The sequence below is a fragment of the Lepidochelys kempii genome, chromosome 13 (genome assembly GCF_965140265.1).
Source record: "Lepidochelys kempii isolate rLepKem1 chromosome 13, rLepKem1.hap2, whole genome shotgun sequence".
Lineage (NCBI taxonomy): Eukaryota > Metazoa > Chordata > Testudines > Cheloniidae > Lepidochelys > Lepidochelys kempii.
Window position 1 is genome coordinate 252127 of NC_133268.1, and position 18427 is coordinate 270553.

The 18427-nt window shown below is 48.3% G+C and overlaps 1 protein-coding gene across 5 annotated transcripts in view; it reads left to right on the plus strand.

The window, feature by feature from the left end:
* The window catches only part of CDH22 (cadherin 22), a 206743-nt gene that overhangs the window by 152739 nt on the left and 35577 nt on the right, over positions 1–18427 (plus strand). For all 5 annotated transcript variants that reach the window (XR_012154631.1, XM_073308961.1, XM_073308962.1 and 2 more), the window contains 2 exons: positions 11971–12092; positions 12630–12747. Coding sequence is in view for 4 of the 5 variants with exons in the window: in XM_073308961.1 (XP_073165062.1) it covers positions 11971–12092; positions 12630–12747 (240 nt within the window). In the remaining variant the exon portion in view is untranslated. The remainder of the gene's footprint in view (positions 1–11970; positions 12093–12629; positions 12748–18427) is intronic.

Below are 18427 nucleotides of genomic sequence, written 5' to 3' on the forward strand. Positions count from 1 at the left end.
CTGCCTGGCGCATTGCTGAGCAGCCAAAGCCCGGACTCAGGCAAAATAATTTCCCAGCAGAAGTTCTGTTCATCTTTTTTACTTCAGTTAAAGACAGAAAAGAACAAACTCTTGGTCCTGGCTTGTAAAGGCTTTGAACAAACTCCTCATGGGGAATGAAAAGAATATAAATAATAGCAAAAAGAGCTTTGATAAACGACAGGTGTTCTGCTGCTGGGTAGGAAGGTGGCAAGATTATCCTCAGCGCCCTGCCACTCTCTGTAATGCATGTTCAGGCCCTTGTCTCATTGTGTGGAGCTAAGCAGGTTGTTCCCTGTAAGACAATGGATCTGACCCTTTTGACTCCAGTGAGAGGGCTTGGGTTCCCTCCACATTCTTGTTCCCTTCCACACAAACATCGAGAACGATAGAGGCTTCAAGAAGAAGCAGAACAGTGGGGAATACAGAGAACACGAACACAGTCTTCAAACCTTTCCGCTCACTTGTCTAATGTCTCAGAATGGTAACAGGCACCAGCATCGCCAGGCCAGGCACAGACCCAGTCATGCCCCACTTTCCAGCATCACAGTTAGCACCAGGCTCCAGTCCAATCCGCTGGGTGCCTTTGAAATGAGAGAGAGGTCTTGGTAAAGGATTTTTCCTCTCTGCACTCAGTGTGTACAGGTAAGGGCACCTACCTAGATCTGCCTCTGTGCAGGGGAGTTTGCCTAGGTCTTGCTTAGGGGACAGCTTGGGGATGTCTTTGTGGGTTGTTTTTTGTCCAGGAAGATATGCACACGCTCGCCAAGCCGCATGGTGACGCATTGATGGGTCTGACGCAGGGCCAGGACTTCACTTAGCGCTAATCCTGTCCTTGCCCTGCCTTTCTGGCTCCGGTGCTGAGATGCCTGGACACAGGGGGACTCAGTGTGCAGCCTGGAACATGTATCACTTGGGTTGTTTCCACCCCCACCTCTGCTTCAGCCATTGCAATGAGAGGGGTCCAGAGCTACAAAGACTGGACCCAGATTGGAACAGCCTCATGGTCCTGGGACATCTGAACCTAGGGGTTTGGCTCTAGTTACAGTGAGGTTTTATTTCCACTGGCTGTTGTGAGCTGTATGTTCCTGGGAAAGCTGCACCGCTGTGGCCTTGTGGTGAGCACTGGCTAGGCCCAGGCTGGTCTTCCCGGCCCTGCACCCCTGTGTGTCTAGACACCTTTAATGCATTCAGCTTGTACAGATTGTTACCAAAGCAGGGGCACGCGCCTCCTGAGGGCATGGAAATGAAGCTGTGGTAGCGGTGGCCAGCACAGGGGATGCTGGTGGTGCAGAACAACTCAGCTTTTACAGCAAACATGAGGTGACAAGAATCAGAAGGAAAATATTTATACACAGCAGCTAGGATTTCAGAACAAGTCAGTAAATGCTGCAGTTCCCCTCCAGCAGGGAGGCCTGTCAGACTGGATTACTTCAAAAGCTGGGGAGATTCTTTAGTATTCTGACTTCTCCCCGTCAGTAAGTTCTGACTCATCCATTTTAACTGTCCAGACGTTCCTGCCAGTGACATTACCCTTAACGGTTTGTAATCATGAAATATTAATGGCCGATATTGAATTTAAAGTACAATTTATGTCTGAATTCTCTGGTGGAAAGGGCAGTTGTAAAGGTAAGGCCTTCAAAGTGACAGAAGGGATTTCAGCATGCGGCCTTATAACAGATGTCAGGCTGAACCCAGAGCAGTGCTGGGGCTTGGCGCTGCGGGGAGGGGGCCGTGGCCGCCCGGCGCTGGGGCTTGGCGCTGAGGGGAGGGGGCCATGGCTGCCCAGTGCTGGGGCTCAGTACAAACAGGTGGCAGAGTATTTCCCCATTTTTCACAGGCAATTGCCTTGTACTAAACACATCACAAGACTTCCAAAAAGAGGAGACAAATCCATACAGCTCCTCCTCCTGCCCTGAGTCAGGTCCATAGCTCCCCATGCTAGTCACTAGTCATGCTAGGCCCTCTTCTCCCCCCCCCCCCCCCCCCGGCCAGCTCCCTAACCCTGACCCCTTGTCTGGCTTGTCTGTTTAGAGTGCGAGTAACTTGAGGCAGGAACTCTCCATGCATTGATATGGGGTCCTGATCCTGACTGGGACTTTGAGGCACTATAAATGAACCACCATACATGTTCACCTGTGGGATTCCCTGAGCACTCTGTGTGGCTGGGGCCACACCTCAGTTACAGTTCTTCACCAACGGTACATTCACATCAGAGGAATAGCAGGGACAGGGCCTAAGGCCACACCCATAACTCTCCAAGTGTGGCTGTTAATATGGGCTATTTGAGGTGAAGACAACAGGGTCAGATTCCCTCTTCCAGAAACAAGCAAAAAGCCCCTGTTCCAGGGTGGCCTGTCTGTGCCAATTGGCAACGGGCAGAATATTTGGGCCCTGGTAACTGCGCAGCCAACCAGCAAACCTGGGGATTGTTCAGCAAATCTGGCTGAGTGTTTGCTGAGATAAATCTTCATTTCACACACAAGCTGTTTACCTTCCTTAGGCTAATATTTGTGATTCTCTTCCTGCTTTCCTCTTTGCTCATGTAAAATGAGGAGGACTTGACTGCTGTGTCCACTGCTGGTAATTGAGATGATAAATCTTTCTGCTGGAGACTGGCTTTAATCAGAGCATTGTGTTTGGATGCAATTTAATTACTCTCATGCCGCTGAGCTAGGGCAGGACTCAGGGGAGGTAAGAGCCGTTTATACATTACTTGGTCTTACATGCTGCTTCCACTCACTCAGGAGCCGTGTTTTCAGCTCCAGGTTCTGATTTTAGGTGCCCATGTTTAGTACAGATGCATTTGCTTGTACCTGCAAATGTGAATGTGCAAGCAGCCATTTGCCTGCACGGTCAGGCAGTTGCACTCATGTCTGCACTTGTGAAAAATGGGTATGCACTCACTTGTTCTAGCACCCCTCTTGTGCACACACTGGCAGGCCAAATATTCAAGCCCAATATTCTACTGTATGTCATTTTGCTCTTTCTAATCCACTGAGATATGGGTGGAACAAGAGTTGCTCCCTTGTGTATCTGGCTTCTGCGGTGACACAATAATCCTGGGTTTATTTCAAAATCAGTTGCTATGGAAATGATAGTGATGTCACCATTTCAGCATTGTTGCAGAAAAGACATATTCGATCATCCAGTCTACTCAGCATGATGATAGGCCCAGTGTTTCCTGAGATTCAGGGGTGACAGATTTGGCTGCAGAATCTGCGTCTCCAGAGATATGCCGCAGGAGCGGAACTTCCTGTAAAAGAACAAGGACAAACGGTTGCAGAGAAACGTTCAGAGCATGACCTGACTGTAACAACCAATGCCTAAGTCTTCAGGTGGAAGTTATCACAGATCGAGCTGAGCTTCCCCCATTGGACACTCACTAGACTGCTCAGAGGGATCCGACTGCTAAATCCCACAAGCTCCTACTTTGCTGGGGCAAGGCAGAGTTTAGACACTGTTCCAAGCTCTGGGCCTCTCAGCACATCTCCAGGTACTGACACCCCTTTGGTGGTCGGGACCCTGCAACCAGTTGCCTCTGCCCTGAAACTAATGCTGTCTGCCCCAAGCCTCCCCAACAGCTCTTGCACGTTCCCCAGAATTCCACCAAAGCTGTGAACCTTCTGGTACACAGAATTCCTCGTATGGGGCATGCGATAGTGACATGTACAGACTTTGCAAAGGATTCTAAAACACCATTCATCATCTGGATAATGGCAAATCCCACAGGGACGTAGCCTCCTTGCAGACTTGGCGCTGCCTGCATGAAGCTCTAGCTCGATCCTTAAGGTGGCCTGGCTGTACACTGAGTCCATGTCCTCTCACGCCACTGAAGCTCTTTGGCAACCAAGTGACCATTGGTCATGTAGTGGCATTCCCTCGGAAACACACTTCAGAATTTGTTGGTCTTCTGTCTGTTGAAGACCACTATCCTGTCCCCCCCCCCCCCCCGCCCTTGCTCTCCTCTTTTCCAAACTAAACATACCCAGGTCCTTCAGCCTTTGCTCCTGTGACTGGCATTCCTTCCCATTGATCATCTTTGTCGCTCGCCTCTGGATCCTTTCCAGTTTGTCTACAGCCTTTGAAAACAGCGGTGACCAAAACTGGACGCAGTACTCCAGCTGAGGTCTGACCAGTGCCAAGCAGAGCGGTTCCTCAAGTTCCCTTAGCAGTGCGAATATTAAATAATTCAGTTCATTGGCGGGTTGAATCTGAAGCCTAATCGTGGCAGTTTTGGTGTAAAAAATTTTGTTAATGGGGATCATTTTAATTAGAAAAGTCCAACTAGCATGTTTATCCACTGCTGCTGGGTGTGGTGGGTCCTGTGGGGCAGCTCGTTGCTGTCCAGGATCTCTGGGCTGTAGAACTAAGAGTTGAAGCCACATCAACAAAAAACCTCATATCACTTCCTCTCCTGCCAGCAGATAAGAAAAGAGGAGATGCATCTTCTCATCACTGCCAAAAGCCTCTGTTACCAAAACTTCCAGCTTCCGTCAACAACAGCCTGCAGAGTTACTCACCGTCAGTATAAGAATCTGCTGCACACTGAAAACCAGGGACAGCATGGAATAATTAGAATTTAGTATCTAAATAAATAACACCAGGAAAACTGCTCTGATTGGGTTATTTTCATCATTGAAAAAACTCTTTATTTTGGAATTTATTTGAAGCTGAGAAGAAATGTCAGAATGTGCCTCAGAATTCAGCACCGTTGTGCTGGAGGAATTGGGCCCACGCCTTAGAACTGGGTTCCATGTGCCTCAGTCAGTGTGACAGACAGTCCCTGTTTAATGTATGTTCCAGCCAGGACTTTTCCATTGCAGGAGCATTGGATCTCAATGGGGCCATGGAAGACTGCAACCCATGTTAAAAGTGCACAGAGCAAAGTAATATCCTGCCTATCCTGGGCTTCTAAAGATTTATCTGGGGCAGGGAAGAAATTAGAGATTAGTTTTTCCTTTCAGTGCACTTCTGCTGAAGGCAAATATTGTTGCAGAGCACTTCTGCTGGAACTGTGATGGGCTCAAATGGATCTGCAAATACTTCTGCTCAGGTTGGCGAAGGCAACTGCCAATCACAGGTCCACAGCCCCTTCACTGCACTGCTGTGTTTCCATCATCTCGCTCTTGCTCTGTGTGTTTTTCAGTCTCCTTCCTCAGTCTTTTCAGATTAATGGCATTCAGAATCCTGGAGGAAATGCAGAAAACTGGCATGTTTAATTTTAATTTCGGAAACTGGTTAGGTAGCAGCCTAGTTTCCTTGCTGCTTGTCAGTCAGGTTTTCTCAAGGCTGACATCAATTAGTTTAAAAATATTGAATGTAATTTTGCCTGACACAACATATTGCAGCCACTGCAAAATATAATTTATTTGAGAAGAAGAAATAATTAAACTAATTTGCATGTCAGTCAGCTGAGCTGGAATACAGAGTAGAGTTGCAGTGAAAGATGATGCTCTCTTTAAACTGATCACACTCTTCCTTGGCATGTTCCGCCCCCTCAGTCCTGGCAGGCTCTGTCTGATGATGTCATACTTCTCTGCCGTCTCTTGCTCAGGTTGACAGTCTGGCTAATATTATGAAAATGTGTTTTTTTCTGCCCATGGGTCTGTGCATGCATGCAGCTGTATACACATTAGCACGTGGCTATGCATTCGTAGGCATGTCTGCACATGTCTCTGTGTGTGTGTCATTTCACACGTATAGAGACACTATATGGGAGTCAGGGGTGCTACAAAGCTCTTTTGGGCACTGGCATGTGAGGTTTGGGGTACTTAGGAGGAGTAAATCTTGCAGTTCATTACACATGCACTGCAATGCATCTTGATCCCGCCTACCCCAGACTATTGTTGATTCTACTTATACCCCATAAGTTACAGAAAACACATCTCAGAAGAGTTTTTAAAAAATCTTTTGAGGCAGCTTTTTGTATTCTTCCCCCTGTAAAACCCAGTGCCTCAGAGGGAGAAGAGAGTTTTGTAAAGAATACATTTTAGTAACCCCTTAAACAGCTTTTTAAAAAATACACAACAATGTTCTATTCAAAGGTCCAGCACGTAGCGATGCAGCAGGGCCAAAAAGAAAAGAAAAATACCATGTGTCCTATGGAAGGGTCTCCAAAGATGATGCTCTCATTTCTAGCCCCAGTGTTTCTTGAGGTATCAGACCCTGGAATAAATATGGGCCTCAAGCATCAGTGATTTAGGGTGATTTTTTCGGGAGGTGGGGTGTGGTGCGGGCGGGGAGGAGACCTTTGTGTGGCAGGTGATTTTATTTTTTAATGGCATGTCTTGGAAGCTGCTCACAGGCGTGGAATGTTATTGATAGCTCTGGGGGAGACGAGTCGGCCAGCAAAGCGCAGGTGAGACCGTCACAGGTGCTCAATAAATGTATCTTAGTACATGGATATCTCCACTATCCACATACAGTATATTTCTTCAGACTCCTTGACTTTGATGCTGTGAGGATAGGAGGGGTTTGTGCTGTTCTCTCTGACTCTAAATATCAGCATACGCTGATTGCAACCTCAGCTAAAGGGCCGCAAGCTAGTTCCATAAGGATGGCACGGTAGGAAACAGGCTGTCTTCTGACTGGTTTGGAAAGATTTAAATATCCTGGGTTAGGATCTGGCTCCTTGGGGCACACAGCTGTCTTTTTCTTAAACATGTCTGTGCAGTGCCAAGCACATGGTATCGCTAACCCTGTAGAAATACATAAGAGTCATTAAGAATAGTCATGATAATGAATGCTCTATTGCCCACTAATTGTTTGCGCTCTGAATGGGTGATGGGAGTCAGGGTAAGGTTAGGAGGGAGACGAGGAGAGATCTGAGTCTTTCTCTTCCTCCTCCTCTCATCCTTTCTTTCTGCCTTTTCTCATCTCCTTCTCTGTATATCACCTTCAGGGCAATGCCAGCTCACTTTAGAATCAAACTGCAGGGAAAGGTTATCCATCTTTCTGCAAGAGGAGCCAGGCTGCTGGGGAAGGAGATAAAACGCTCTTACCATATCACTTGCTGGAATCAAACCCCGCTCGCTCATTTACCCCTTCAGCTGGAACCGGACACACCTCTTTACCACCCCCTCAGATTTTCCACCTCCCAGCTTCCTCCCTGCCCTGCTGCCTTTAGCTTCCTTTCTTCCTAAAAGCAGTTGCAGTTTATTTTGCTGCACTAACATGCTCTTAAAAATAACATGTTGTTCCAGGCTTTTAGTCACGACTTCTGCCTCCTTTCCCCCAGAACACCCATCTAATCACCAAAGCAGCAGGTCTGGGTGAGCGGAAGTGATAACAGGAGAGCAGAGAGGGGGGCGAAGGTGGGCTCTGGGGAGGGGGTTTGGGTTCTCGGCTAATTATGGAGCTGTGCTCATACTTCTCTCCCCCGGGTACAACTCCGTCTGACTCACAGACCAGACTTAACTTTATCAACAAACAGGCAGCAGGCTCCTGCTATAACAAGTAGTGCTCCCTCCCTTGCTGGGCCTCTCCAGAGTTATAACTTCTGGGGGAACAAAGGAGCCAGAGAATTAGGGTTTTTCATTTCTGGAAGCATGTGAGGCGCTTTGGAAGGCATTAGGCCCTCCGGAGTGGTTTATAATATGATAAAGAGGGATTAATGTACCTTTAAGGTGCGTGCCATGAGACAGAAACAAGCAGGAGCAAATCAGAGCTCCAAGCTACCTACAAACTAGCACATCCCATGTGCATAAAGCTCACGCAGCTTATCAGGCAGAGGTAAGTGCAGGAGCTGCGTGGTGCAGCAAGACACAGAGCTGCTGTTTGGGCTCCCAGGGAGCCAAGCCAGTTCTGCCACTGCCCTGAGAGGGTTGGCTCAGGCTTACAAACCCATGGATAACGCAGTTCTATTAGAATATTTATATAGTCTCAGCAGAAGCAGGTGGACACCCAGATGAGATCGGCTTATGATGCTGGCAGACCAGGTGCCAGCTCATGCCAAGGTCCCCATGTTTCAACTGAACCCTGACAAATACATGGGTGGAGTCAGTCCAGCTCACCTGGGTGCTAGTAATGTTAAAATAGGGGTTGGAAGTATAAGAATGAGTTCAGTGTTTAGACTGTATTGAACGCTGGGGCGTTGCTGCCTGCGTTAATCTCACTGGAGCATTTGCATTGTGAGCCGTTGTAACTGTAACTCTCCAGGCAGGAGGGGACATGAACCAGTGTGAAATGCTGGTCTCCAACAGATGTCATGTCCAAAAGGGAAGGCCCAGCAACACCAGATGGACTGAAGTGGAACGTTAGAGAGGACTCGAGAGTTTGCTGTTTACTCTCACCCTGCCCCCCATCTCATGAAGACGAGTCTTGCATGTGAATTCCTCCCATCAGCTGAGTTTGCAGCTCAGAACAGAGGGGGGAAGGGAATAAAAACCCCTGACAGGGAGGAACTGGATCTCATTGCTTCTTGGACTCTGCAGACAAGGTTTCTAAGGCATTAGCAAGAGATCCCCAGTGCTCAGCCTGGGTTAGCCCTAAAGGACATCTAGAGCCTGCTAATTATAGAAGCTTCTATTATCTTTGGAAACATGAGGTTGTAACTCATTTGTGTGTGTGTGTTGACCTGCTTTACCCTTGGAAATAACTCCTATTTCCTTTTGCTATATAATAAATCTGTGTCTAGTTTATTAGAGGATTGGCTATGAGCTTGTGGTGTGCAGTTGACCTGGGGTAAGTGACTGGCCCTTTGGGGCTAAAAGCAACCTGCATATTGCTGTGATGCATGGTGCAAGCAACCAGCTATCACAAAAGTATGCTGCCTAAGGGATAAGACTGGAGAACCCCAGGGGCCTGCCTGTGACTCCATGTTTAGGCTGTTACAGTCCCTGAGCAGTGTACGCTTGATAATTGGTTGGGGAAATCTATGTGCAGAACTCACAGCCAGTTTTGGAGTCTGTGCCCTGCTTCCTAGCAGTGCCCTGGGGTTGGCACTTGTGCTCCGGAGGCACAGCGGCACAGCTGGAAAGAGTTCAACGTGGCATTCGAGGAGTGCTGCATGGCTGCACAAGCTCAGCCAACCCTGGCTGGGGAGGGGCTCAGAGCAGCAACCTAAGAACGGCCATACTGGGTCAGACCAAAGGTCCATCTAGCCGAGTGTCCTGTCTTCTGATAGTGGATGATGCTAGGTGCTTCAGAGGGAATGAACAGAACTAGTAATCATCAAGTAACCCATCCCCTGTCGCCCATTCCCAGCCTCCGGCAGACAGAGGCTAGGGACACCATCCCTGCACATCCTTGCTGATAGCCATTGATGGACCTGTCCTCCATGAACTCTAGTTCTTTTCTGAACCCTGTCATGGTCTTGACCTTCATAACATCCTCTGGCAAACAGTTCCACAGACTGACTGTGTATTGTGTGAAAAAAACTTCCTTTTGTTTGTTTTAAACCTGCTGCCTGTTAATTTCATTTGGTGACCCCTGGTTCTTGTGTTATGAGAAGGAGTAAATAACACTTCCTTATTTACTTTCTCTGCGCTAGTCATGATTGTATAGACCTCAATCATATCCCCCCTTAGTCGTCTCTTTTCCAAGGTGAAAAGTCCCAGTCTTATTAATCTCTCCTCTTACAGAAGCTGTTCCATACCCGTAATCATTTTTGTTGCCCTTTTCTGAACCTTTCCAATTCCAATATATCTTTTTTGAGATGGGGCGACCACATCTGCGCGCAGTATTCAACACACCAGGGTCAAACACTGGGCAGGTCCCTGAGGGGGCAGAACCAAAGAACCCCTGGAGACTTATCGCCAGCCTGAAATAAAGCTGAGCCCTTTTCCCTGTCCACGCACCCCTGTTCTGACATGGGCATTACAGCCTCAGGGGCTGGAACACCGGCTCTTGCAATGACTGACGCTGACCAGGGTCGACTGAAGCTGAACTGACAGATCTTCCCACTTGTGCATCTGGGTTTCTCTTTGTAAGATGGGAATTGCCCCAATGTTTAGTTGCTCTGGAAGAATTTTTACATAACACTTCCCTTCTTTCCTTGAGAGGAAGAGTGATGCCTCTGGGAGAGAGAGATTGAGCACTGCTGCTCCCCCCCGCCCCCCCCCCACACACACACACAACCTGGCATGCCCTGGAGACCCCAGTGCTGAGTGAGTGGGGAGTAGAAAGGCCTTTTCTGCCCCTCTGGTTCAGCATTTATTTGCAACCACTTGGAACAGCTGTGAGCCGCTATGGGCTGCGGTGTCCGCTGCACACTGGGGGTCCCTTTCCCTAGAGCTGGGCAATGCTGTTTCCTCCAATTCTCCACCCCCTCTCCTTCCCCACCGCCAGCCTGAAAGAGGGCCCTGGATGAAAGCCAGTTGGCTTAAATACCAGCCAGATAAGGCAGAGGTGTGATGCTTTTTGGCAGGGGGAGAACTGCCTGAAGAACTGGTGAAATCTGTGAGTGAGTTCATCTGCTCAGCTATTGCCAAAGGGGTTCGCCACCCCAGGCTCTGCCCAGCCTGATCCAGGATTCACAGAATGTAGTGGGGAGAAATGCCTCTGCCAGGAGTTTCCATTCTCTTCTCTCAGACTTTGCCCCAGCCATCAGTGCCTCAAATCCCAGTGCTAGATGACAGCAGCGTGCTGGCCCTTGGGCTGCCTTAGAATCTCTCTATCCAGGACGTACATAGCTCCCATCATCATTGCATCTGGGGCCTCCCAAAGATTTAAAAATAGAATTAATGTTGGCAACCTCTCTCTGTCTCCCACTTGCCAGTCTGTTGGGAGCACAGCTTGACTAGTTTAGATTGACCAGCATTGATTTTAATAATGTGTGTGTGTGTGTATCTATGGGAAGAGCTTATTGCAGGAAAACCGACTCTCAAAGCTTAGTTTTGCATTTAGTTCCGGACCTGGTGAGACTTTTATCTCTTGTGGCAGCGAGTTCCATAGTCCAAGTCTGGCTCCCATAAAGGACATACCTTCTGCACTCACAAGCCTCGCCTTAACAATTAACAGCTTTCTGGTTCCAGTGGGACGTAACTGTCATGGAGGTCATGATCTGAGACAGAGGTTATCTCTGAGAGCTAGGTTTAGTCCCTGGACACCATCTGGAAGTGCACTTTCCCCTCTTCCACCCCCCTCCCCCATCCTTTTGAGCAGGGCACACTCCTGCAGACACATTACCTGTGCCCCATGCTCTGCACTGGCTGCCAGGTCACACCCAGGGAAGATTCCAGGGGCCAGCGATTATCTACAAACCCATCCTTCCTGTAGAGCTCAAAGTGAACTGGATGCTTCACCGGCAATGAACACAGGAGCCCTGGGGCCAAGGACCTGGCATTCTAGAGAATGTCCAGGCACGGGCCAGGGAGTGGGGAGCCGCAGGAAGGGAAGGGACTGAATGTGACACGTAGAACGGCGTTTGTTTTTGTATTGATTAGTAACTCTCTCTCTCCCGTTCCAACTGTACTTTCATTTCAGCTTTATTGACGTTTCACTGAGGTGATGCCTTCAGCCCCTGATGGTCTAGCCTCACAGATCCCCTCTGCCCATATCTGTCAGTCTCCAGAGTGAAGCTGGTGGAAGCTGGCCGGGGGAGATCTTCACCATGGGATCAGTGGCAGGTTCTTGCCACTGGAATTCACGTGTACCATAAAAGCTAGTGCTTGCTGAGAGAGGACCTTGTTGGCTGCAGTGCTGCAGCCCCCAGCAGCCGAGTTTCACACGTGGAAATGCGGCAGGTGCTGCTGAGGGACACTGTACAGAGGCTGCTGAGTTGTGGGGGAAATGTTTGCATCACACTTGAGCTAATCTGTGTGCCAGGCAGCTGGAAGGTGTGTTGATGGTTGTGTTAGAAATGGAATAAATACTTAGGGCGTGTCTCTCCACATCTGGGGATGCACCTGCACTGACCACAGGGGCTGCTGACAGACAACAAAGAGATGGGATGAGATGCTGCTGGCTGAGGACGCTCACCGATGTCGTCCTGTGTTTGTTCTGTTTCAGACAATCATTCTCAGGTGTCTAGAGCATCTCTGCGTATCCGAATCCTGGACGTGAATGACAACCCACCCGAGCTGGCGACGCCGTACGAGGCTGCGGTATGTGAAGATGCCAAGCCCGGCCAGGTAATCAGAACGCCCGGCTCCCCGTCAGCATTGTGCCACGCGCAGTATTTGTGTGTGAAATGTCTGCACTGGGGGTGGCACATCCTGACTGGGTGTCTGTGTATCTGGGAAGGGTTCTACAATCTTCCTCCTGCTGTGAGGCCCATGGTGAGGCCTGCCTCAGGGTTAAGGAGTCGGCACTGTTCTCTGACTGTTCACACTGCTGGAGTATGACTGGGGGGGGCAACTTTCTTCTCAGAACTACTCTGGTAGCCACTGCGTGTGGAGCTGCAACTGCCTCTCCTTCCAGGAGAGCTGACCCTTCAGGAAGAGAAGGGTGCTGTGTGCCCGGGGGGAGCAATGCCATTCCCTTCCTGCCCAGCTGCAGGTGCGTGGAGGAGGCGTTGTGGAAGTAGCTGAATCTGATGGCACTGGCAAAGGTTTTCCATCTCTCTTGGGGGAGACGCTGCCCATTCCCAGTGCTGCGAGGAGCCCCCAGGCTGAGACCTCTACATCCGCCCCAGGGAAGCAGCTCTGACCTCTGGTTTCTTCTTGTAGCTAATTCAGACAATAAGTGTCGTGGACCGTGACGAGCCTCAGAGTGGCCATCGCTTCTACTTCACGCTGGCCCCAGAAGCCACCAACAACCACCACTTTTCTCTGCTGGATATCCAGGGTGAGTCATCCTCCTTCCCCCTCGTCAATTCCCTTCTGCCCTATTCTCCCTTCCTCTCCAGTTGGCAGCTGCATGGCCTGGGGCCTGTGCCAAGAACGGGGAGCAGGAAAGGCTGGTCACCATGGGAAGTGCTATGTGATGCAGCAGGCCCCCCGGACTGTTCCACCCCCCAGACCGTTCATCTCCGACAGATACGGATCCAGCCCTTCTCGAGCAGCTGCCTGAGCCACACAGGCCCTTCTTAGGAGCCTGTCCCAGAATTCTTGGCTGGCAAATAGCCGGAGCTTTCACGAGCCTCTGTGTCTGGCTGCTGCAGGCTTCACCTCGCTCCTTCCTAGCTAGCAGAGTCTCAGCTCCTGTTAGGTGCTCTGTGGCTCTGACGTTGGGGGGGCCTGTTTTCCTTTCTGTCCTGCAGAGGGGCACAACCTTCCCATTATGTATGTGTGATTTCCCACACAAGCAGTGAAGCAGTCCCCACCTAGAGCAGAGACACGCTGAGCAGAATAGTAGGCCATGCCCCTGGAAAAGATGCACTGGGAGGCTGGGGGCTTCACTCACACACCGGGTCTAGGCTGTATCCACACTAACACTTTTGTCGGTATAACTTATGTCACTCAGGGATGTGAAAAAACTAGGGATGTCAAGCGATTAAAAAAATTAATAGTGATTAATCACATTGTAAAACAATAATAGAATACCATTTATTTAAATATTTTTGGATGTTTTCTACATTTTCAAATATATTGATTTCAGTTACAACACAGAATACAAAGTGTACAGTGCTCACTTTGTATTTATTTTTTATTACAAGTATTTGCACTGTAAAAAAACAAAGGAAATAGTATTTTTCAGTTCACGTAATACATGTACTGCAGTGCAAGCTTTTTATCATGAAAGTTGACCTTACAAATGTAGAATTATGTAAAAAAAAAAAAAAAAACCTGCATTCAAAAATAAAACAATGTAGAATTTTAGAGCCTGCAAGTCCACTCAGTCCTATTTCTTGTTCAGCCAATTGCTCAGACAAACAAATTTGTTTACATTTGCAGGAGATAATGCTGCCTGGTTCTTGTTTACAATGTCACCTGAAAGTAAGAACAGGTATTTGCATGGCCCTTTTGTAGCCGGCATTGCAAGGTATTTATGTGCCAGATGCATTAAAGATTCATATGTCCCTTCATGCTTCAACCACCATTCCAGGGGACATGCGTCCATGCTGATGACAGGTTCTGCTCGATAACCATCCAAAGCAGTCCAGACTGACGCGTGTTCATTTTCATTTTCTGAGTCAGATGCCACCAGCAGAAGGTTGATTTTCTTTTTTGGTGGTGTGGGTTCGGTAGTTTCCGCATTGGAGTATTGCTCTCTTAAGACTTCTGAAAGCATGCTCCACACCTCTTCCCTCTCAGATTTTGGAAGGCACTTCAGATTCTTAAACCTTAGGTTGAGTGCTGTAGCTATCTTTAGAAATCTCACATTGATACCTTCTTTGGGTTTTGTCAAATCTGCTGTGAAAGTGTTCTTAAAAAGAACAATATGTGGTGGGTCAGCATCTGAGACTGCTATAACATGAACTATATGGCAGAATGCGGGTAAAACAGAGCAGGGGACATACAGTTCTCCCCCAAGGAGTTCAGTCACTAATTTAATTAACGCATTATTTTTTTAACGACCGTCATCAGCATAGAAGCATGTTCTCTGGAATGGTGGCCGTAGCATGAAGGGGCATACGAATGTTTAGCATATCTGGCATGTAAATACCTTTCAATGCCAGCTACAACAGTGCCATGCGAACATCTGTTCTCACTTTCTGGTGACATTGTAAATAAAAAACAGGCAGCATTATCTCCTGTAAATGTAAACAAATTTGTTTGTCTTAGCAATTGGTGGAACAAGAAGTAGGACTGAGTGGACTTGCAGGTTCTAAAGTTTTACATTGTTTTGTTTTTGAGTGCAGTTATGTAACAAAAAAATCTACATTTGTAAATTGTACTTTCACGACAAAGAGATGGCACCACAGTACTTGTATGCGGTGAATTGAAAAATACTATTTTGTTTATCATTTTTACAGTGCAAATAGTTGTAATAAAAATAATATATATTTTGATTTCAATTACAACGCAGAATACAGTATATATGAAAATGTAGAAAAAATATCCAAAATATTAAATAAATTTCAATTGGTATAGTGCTGTTTAACAGTGCGATTAAAACTGTGATTAATCGTGATTCATTTTTTTGAGTTAATCCCATGAGTTAACTGCGATTAATCGGCAGCCCTAGGAGAAACCACACGTGTGACACCGACAGAAGCACTGGTGAGGACAGTGCTGCGTCATTGGGAGACGCTCTCCCATCAGCATGGAGCGGCTACACAAGCGATCTTGCAGCGGTACAGCTGTGCTGCTGTAAGCTCGCTTGTGTAAATACGGCCTAAGGCTTGTCAGTCTATTGCTTTTTGGAGCGTAAGGAGTTACTAGCTCACATTACTCTGCCGGTCTGTCCAGTCTTTTATAGCACCTCTGGCACTGGCTACTATTGTTAATGCTTCAAGGGGGAGGTGGAAACAACCACAACATGCCTGGCCAATTGTTCAGAGCTGGCAGGAAAAAACCCTGCTTTTGCCTGCAGCTTGTCAGGGTGTGCCCTGAAACAGGAGGCCTTTTCACACTGAGTCTTTGTCTACACTGCCAATTGCACAACAAAACTTTTGTCAAAAAGAAAAGCAGGACTTGTGGCACCTTAGAGACTAACCAATTTATTTGAGCATGAGCGTTCGTGAGCTACAGCTCACTTCATCGGATGCATGCCGTGGAAACTGCAGCAGACTTTATTTATACACAGAGAATATGAAACAATACCTCCTCCCACCCCACTGTCCTGCTGGTAATAGCTTATCTAAAGTGATCATCAGGTGGGCCATCACTTTAGATAAGCTATTACCAGCAGGACAGTGGGGTGGGAGGAGGTATTTTTTCATATTCTCTGTGTATAAATAATGTCTGCTGCAGTTTCCACGGCATGCATCCGATGAAGTGAGCTGTAGCTCACGAAAGCTCATGCTCAAATAAATTGGTTAGTCTCCAAGGTGCCACAAGTCCTCCTTTTCTTTTTGCGAATACAGACTAACACGGCTGTTACTCTGAAAACTTTTGTCGTTCACGGGTGCTTAAAAAAAGTCCCCCCCGCCCTCCCCCCAAGACAAAAGTCTTGCCTCAGCAAGTGGCCGTGTAAAGGGCTGTTGTCGGCGGGAGGGCTCTCCTGCCGACAAGGTGAACCCAGCTCGTACAGGGTGGAAGTATTTTGTTGGCAAAAGTGCCGACAAACAGTGTTTACACTTCCTGACTTTTAGCAACACAGCTGTGTAGTGTAGACAAAGCCTTAGTCTACAGCCAGGTCTACACTACAAACTTCTGCTGGCTTAGCTCTGTCGGCTGGGGTGTGAAGAGATGTGATCCCTGATCGACGGAGTGGTGCTGGCAAAGCCTCTTGCAGTTATACTAGCAAACTGTGCTTTTACCAGTGTAGCTTATTTCGCTCGGGGGGCTGGAATTGCTACACGGGCAAAAGGGCAGCTCTGTCCACACTGGGAATCAGAATAGCTACACACTGGCAAAGCTCGTGTCAACCTGGTCTTAGCCTGCAAACCTCCCAGCACTGTTAATAGTCTGCCAGAGTAACTGACTCAAGGGGCCTCCTGTGGCTTGGGTTCCACCCACTCCCCCTGCGATGCACGAAGGGCTTGTCTACACTTACATTTTATAGCGCTCTAACTTGCTGGGTTGGGGGGTGAAAAATCACCCCCCTGAGTGCGGCAAGTCTGAGCACTTCAAAGCGCTTGTGTAGACAGGCTGCGAGCACTGGGAGCCGCGCTCCCAGCGCTTGGGGCTAATCCCCTGGTGGAGGTGGATTACCAGGAGCACTGGGAGAGCTCTATCCCGGCGCTCGTGCGTGACCACACTCGCACTTCAAAGCGCTGCCGCGGGAGCGTTCCTGCAGCCGCGCTTGGAAGTTTCCAGCGTAGCCATGCCCTGAGGAGCATTTTCTTCCATTGGGTCTGACTGTGCTGCTCTGTCACTTCATCTCAGCGAGCATCTCTTCGGAGATCTTGGTCAGTTGATGATTCAGAATCTCTCTGTCAGTCCCTGCTAACTCTTCTCTCCTGCAGGCCCAATAACTGTGGCACTCATGCTCCTTGCCACCTATTCAATCTTGCCATTTGGCTAACCCTCCACTGCCTTTCTCAGGACTCAGATCATAGAATCCTAGAATATCGGGGTTGGAAGGGACCTCAGGAGGTCATCTAGTCCCACCCCCTGCTCAAAGCAGGACCAGTCCCCAATTTTTGCCCCAGATCCCTAAATGGCCCCCTCAAGGATTGAATTCACAACCCTGGATACATGTCCTGCCTTCTGCCATTCTGTGTTTATTTCTGGTTCTCATGCACTGAGTAGCGTGGGGATGGGATGGGCCAGGGCCAGCAGAGCTGTAATGTTGTTGGACCTGGTCTCAGCAAATCTGGGATCTTGTTGATCATCATGGTCTTATTTACTGTTGATTTGGCATTAAACACTATGAGCATCACATCCCTGTATATGCCTGGGGAGATGCACTCTGGAGTGGTGGAGGGTGCTGCCTGGTATGAGATCAAGTTTCCTATTGGTTGACTGACATTTCTGAGAGTCCAACTGCGAATTGTAGGTGGATCTGAGGGATACCTGCCACATTGCTGGCTCAGCTAGGAACCCAAGTGTCTGGGGGCATCTTAAAACCCTTCTACTAAACATTTACCTTCCATTTACCCCCTGAAGGTCGCCTACTAGCCAAAGGCACCATGTTGGAGGGTGACAAAACAAAAGGTAAAGGAAGTTTTCAGAAAGTGAAGCCACCTCCATTTTTGCAGCCTTCATCTCCCCATAACTTGATCCAATTTGCCTTCCAGAAGAACTCTATCCCCTCCTAAAATCCTGTCTGACATTTCAGGCAGGTTGGTTTGGTTTTGGCCTAGTTCAGAGCATCAAAATCCCGGTTGCAATTAAAAGCTTCACTCTTAACTGTGGAGAAACTAATGTCTCGTCACTGTATGTTAAATAACAACTGGTCCAATTACTGATCCAAGGTGACCCTCAATTAACCTCTCTCCACTCTTGGGGCAGCTATTCATGGAGTCTCTGTTTTTTTATCATCTAACCAGGTTTTAATCCTCCACAAGATTTTGCCCCATGCCTTATGTTATTTTCCTTCATAGCCTCTTATGAGGGACCTTATCAAAAACTTTTTGAACTCCAAGTAAATTATATCCACCTGTGTCTTTTACTTCATTAATGTCTTCCAAATGTTCTGATGGGTCTGAGAGGCAGGATTCCCCCCACTGGAGCCAGGGCTGTTTGACCCAGTCAGGTTACACTTATCCAAGCGCATTCCCTGATGGGAGGTTGCTCTGTAGCTCTCAGCATCCGCCGTGGCCCTGTGCTGCATTAGTGATTTTCCAACCTCATTTTCATGGGTATAAACATTTCAGATGATCAGAGCTTGGCAAAAGCCACCCTCTTACCCCAGACAGTGTGTGGGCGTTTGTGCTCCATGTTCATGCTGCTCTGGGCTTCTCCACCAACAGGCTTCAAACCAAGAGGAACCCGGGAATTCAGGCAGCCCTGGACATGCTTGCACACGGCCCCTT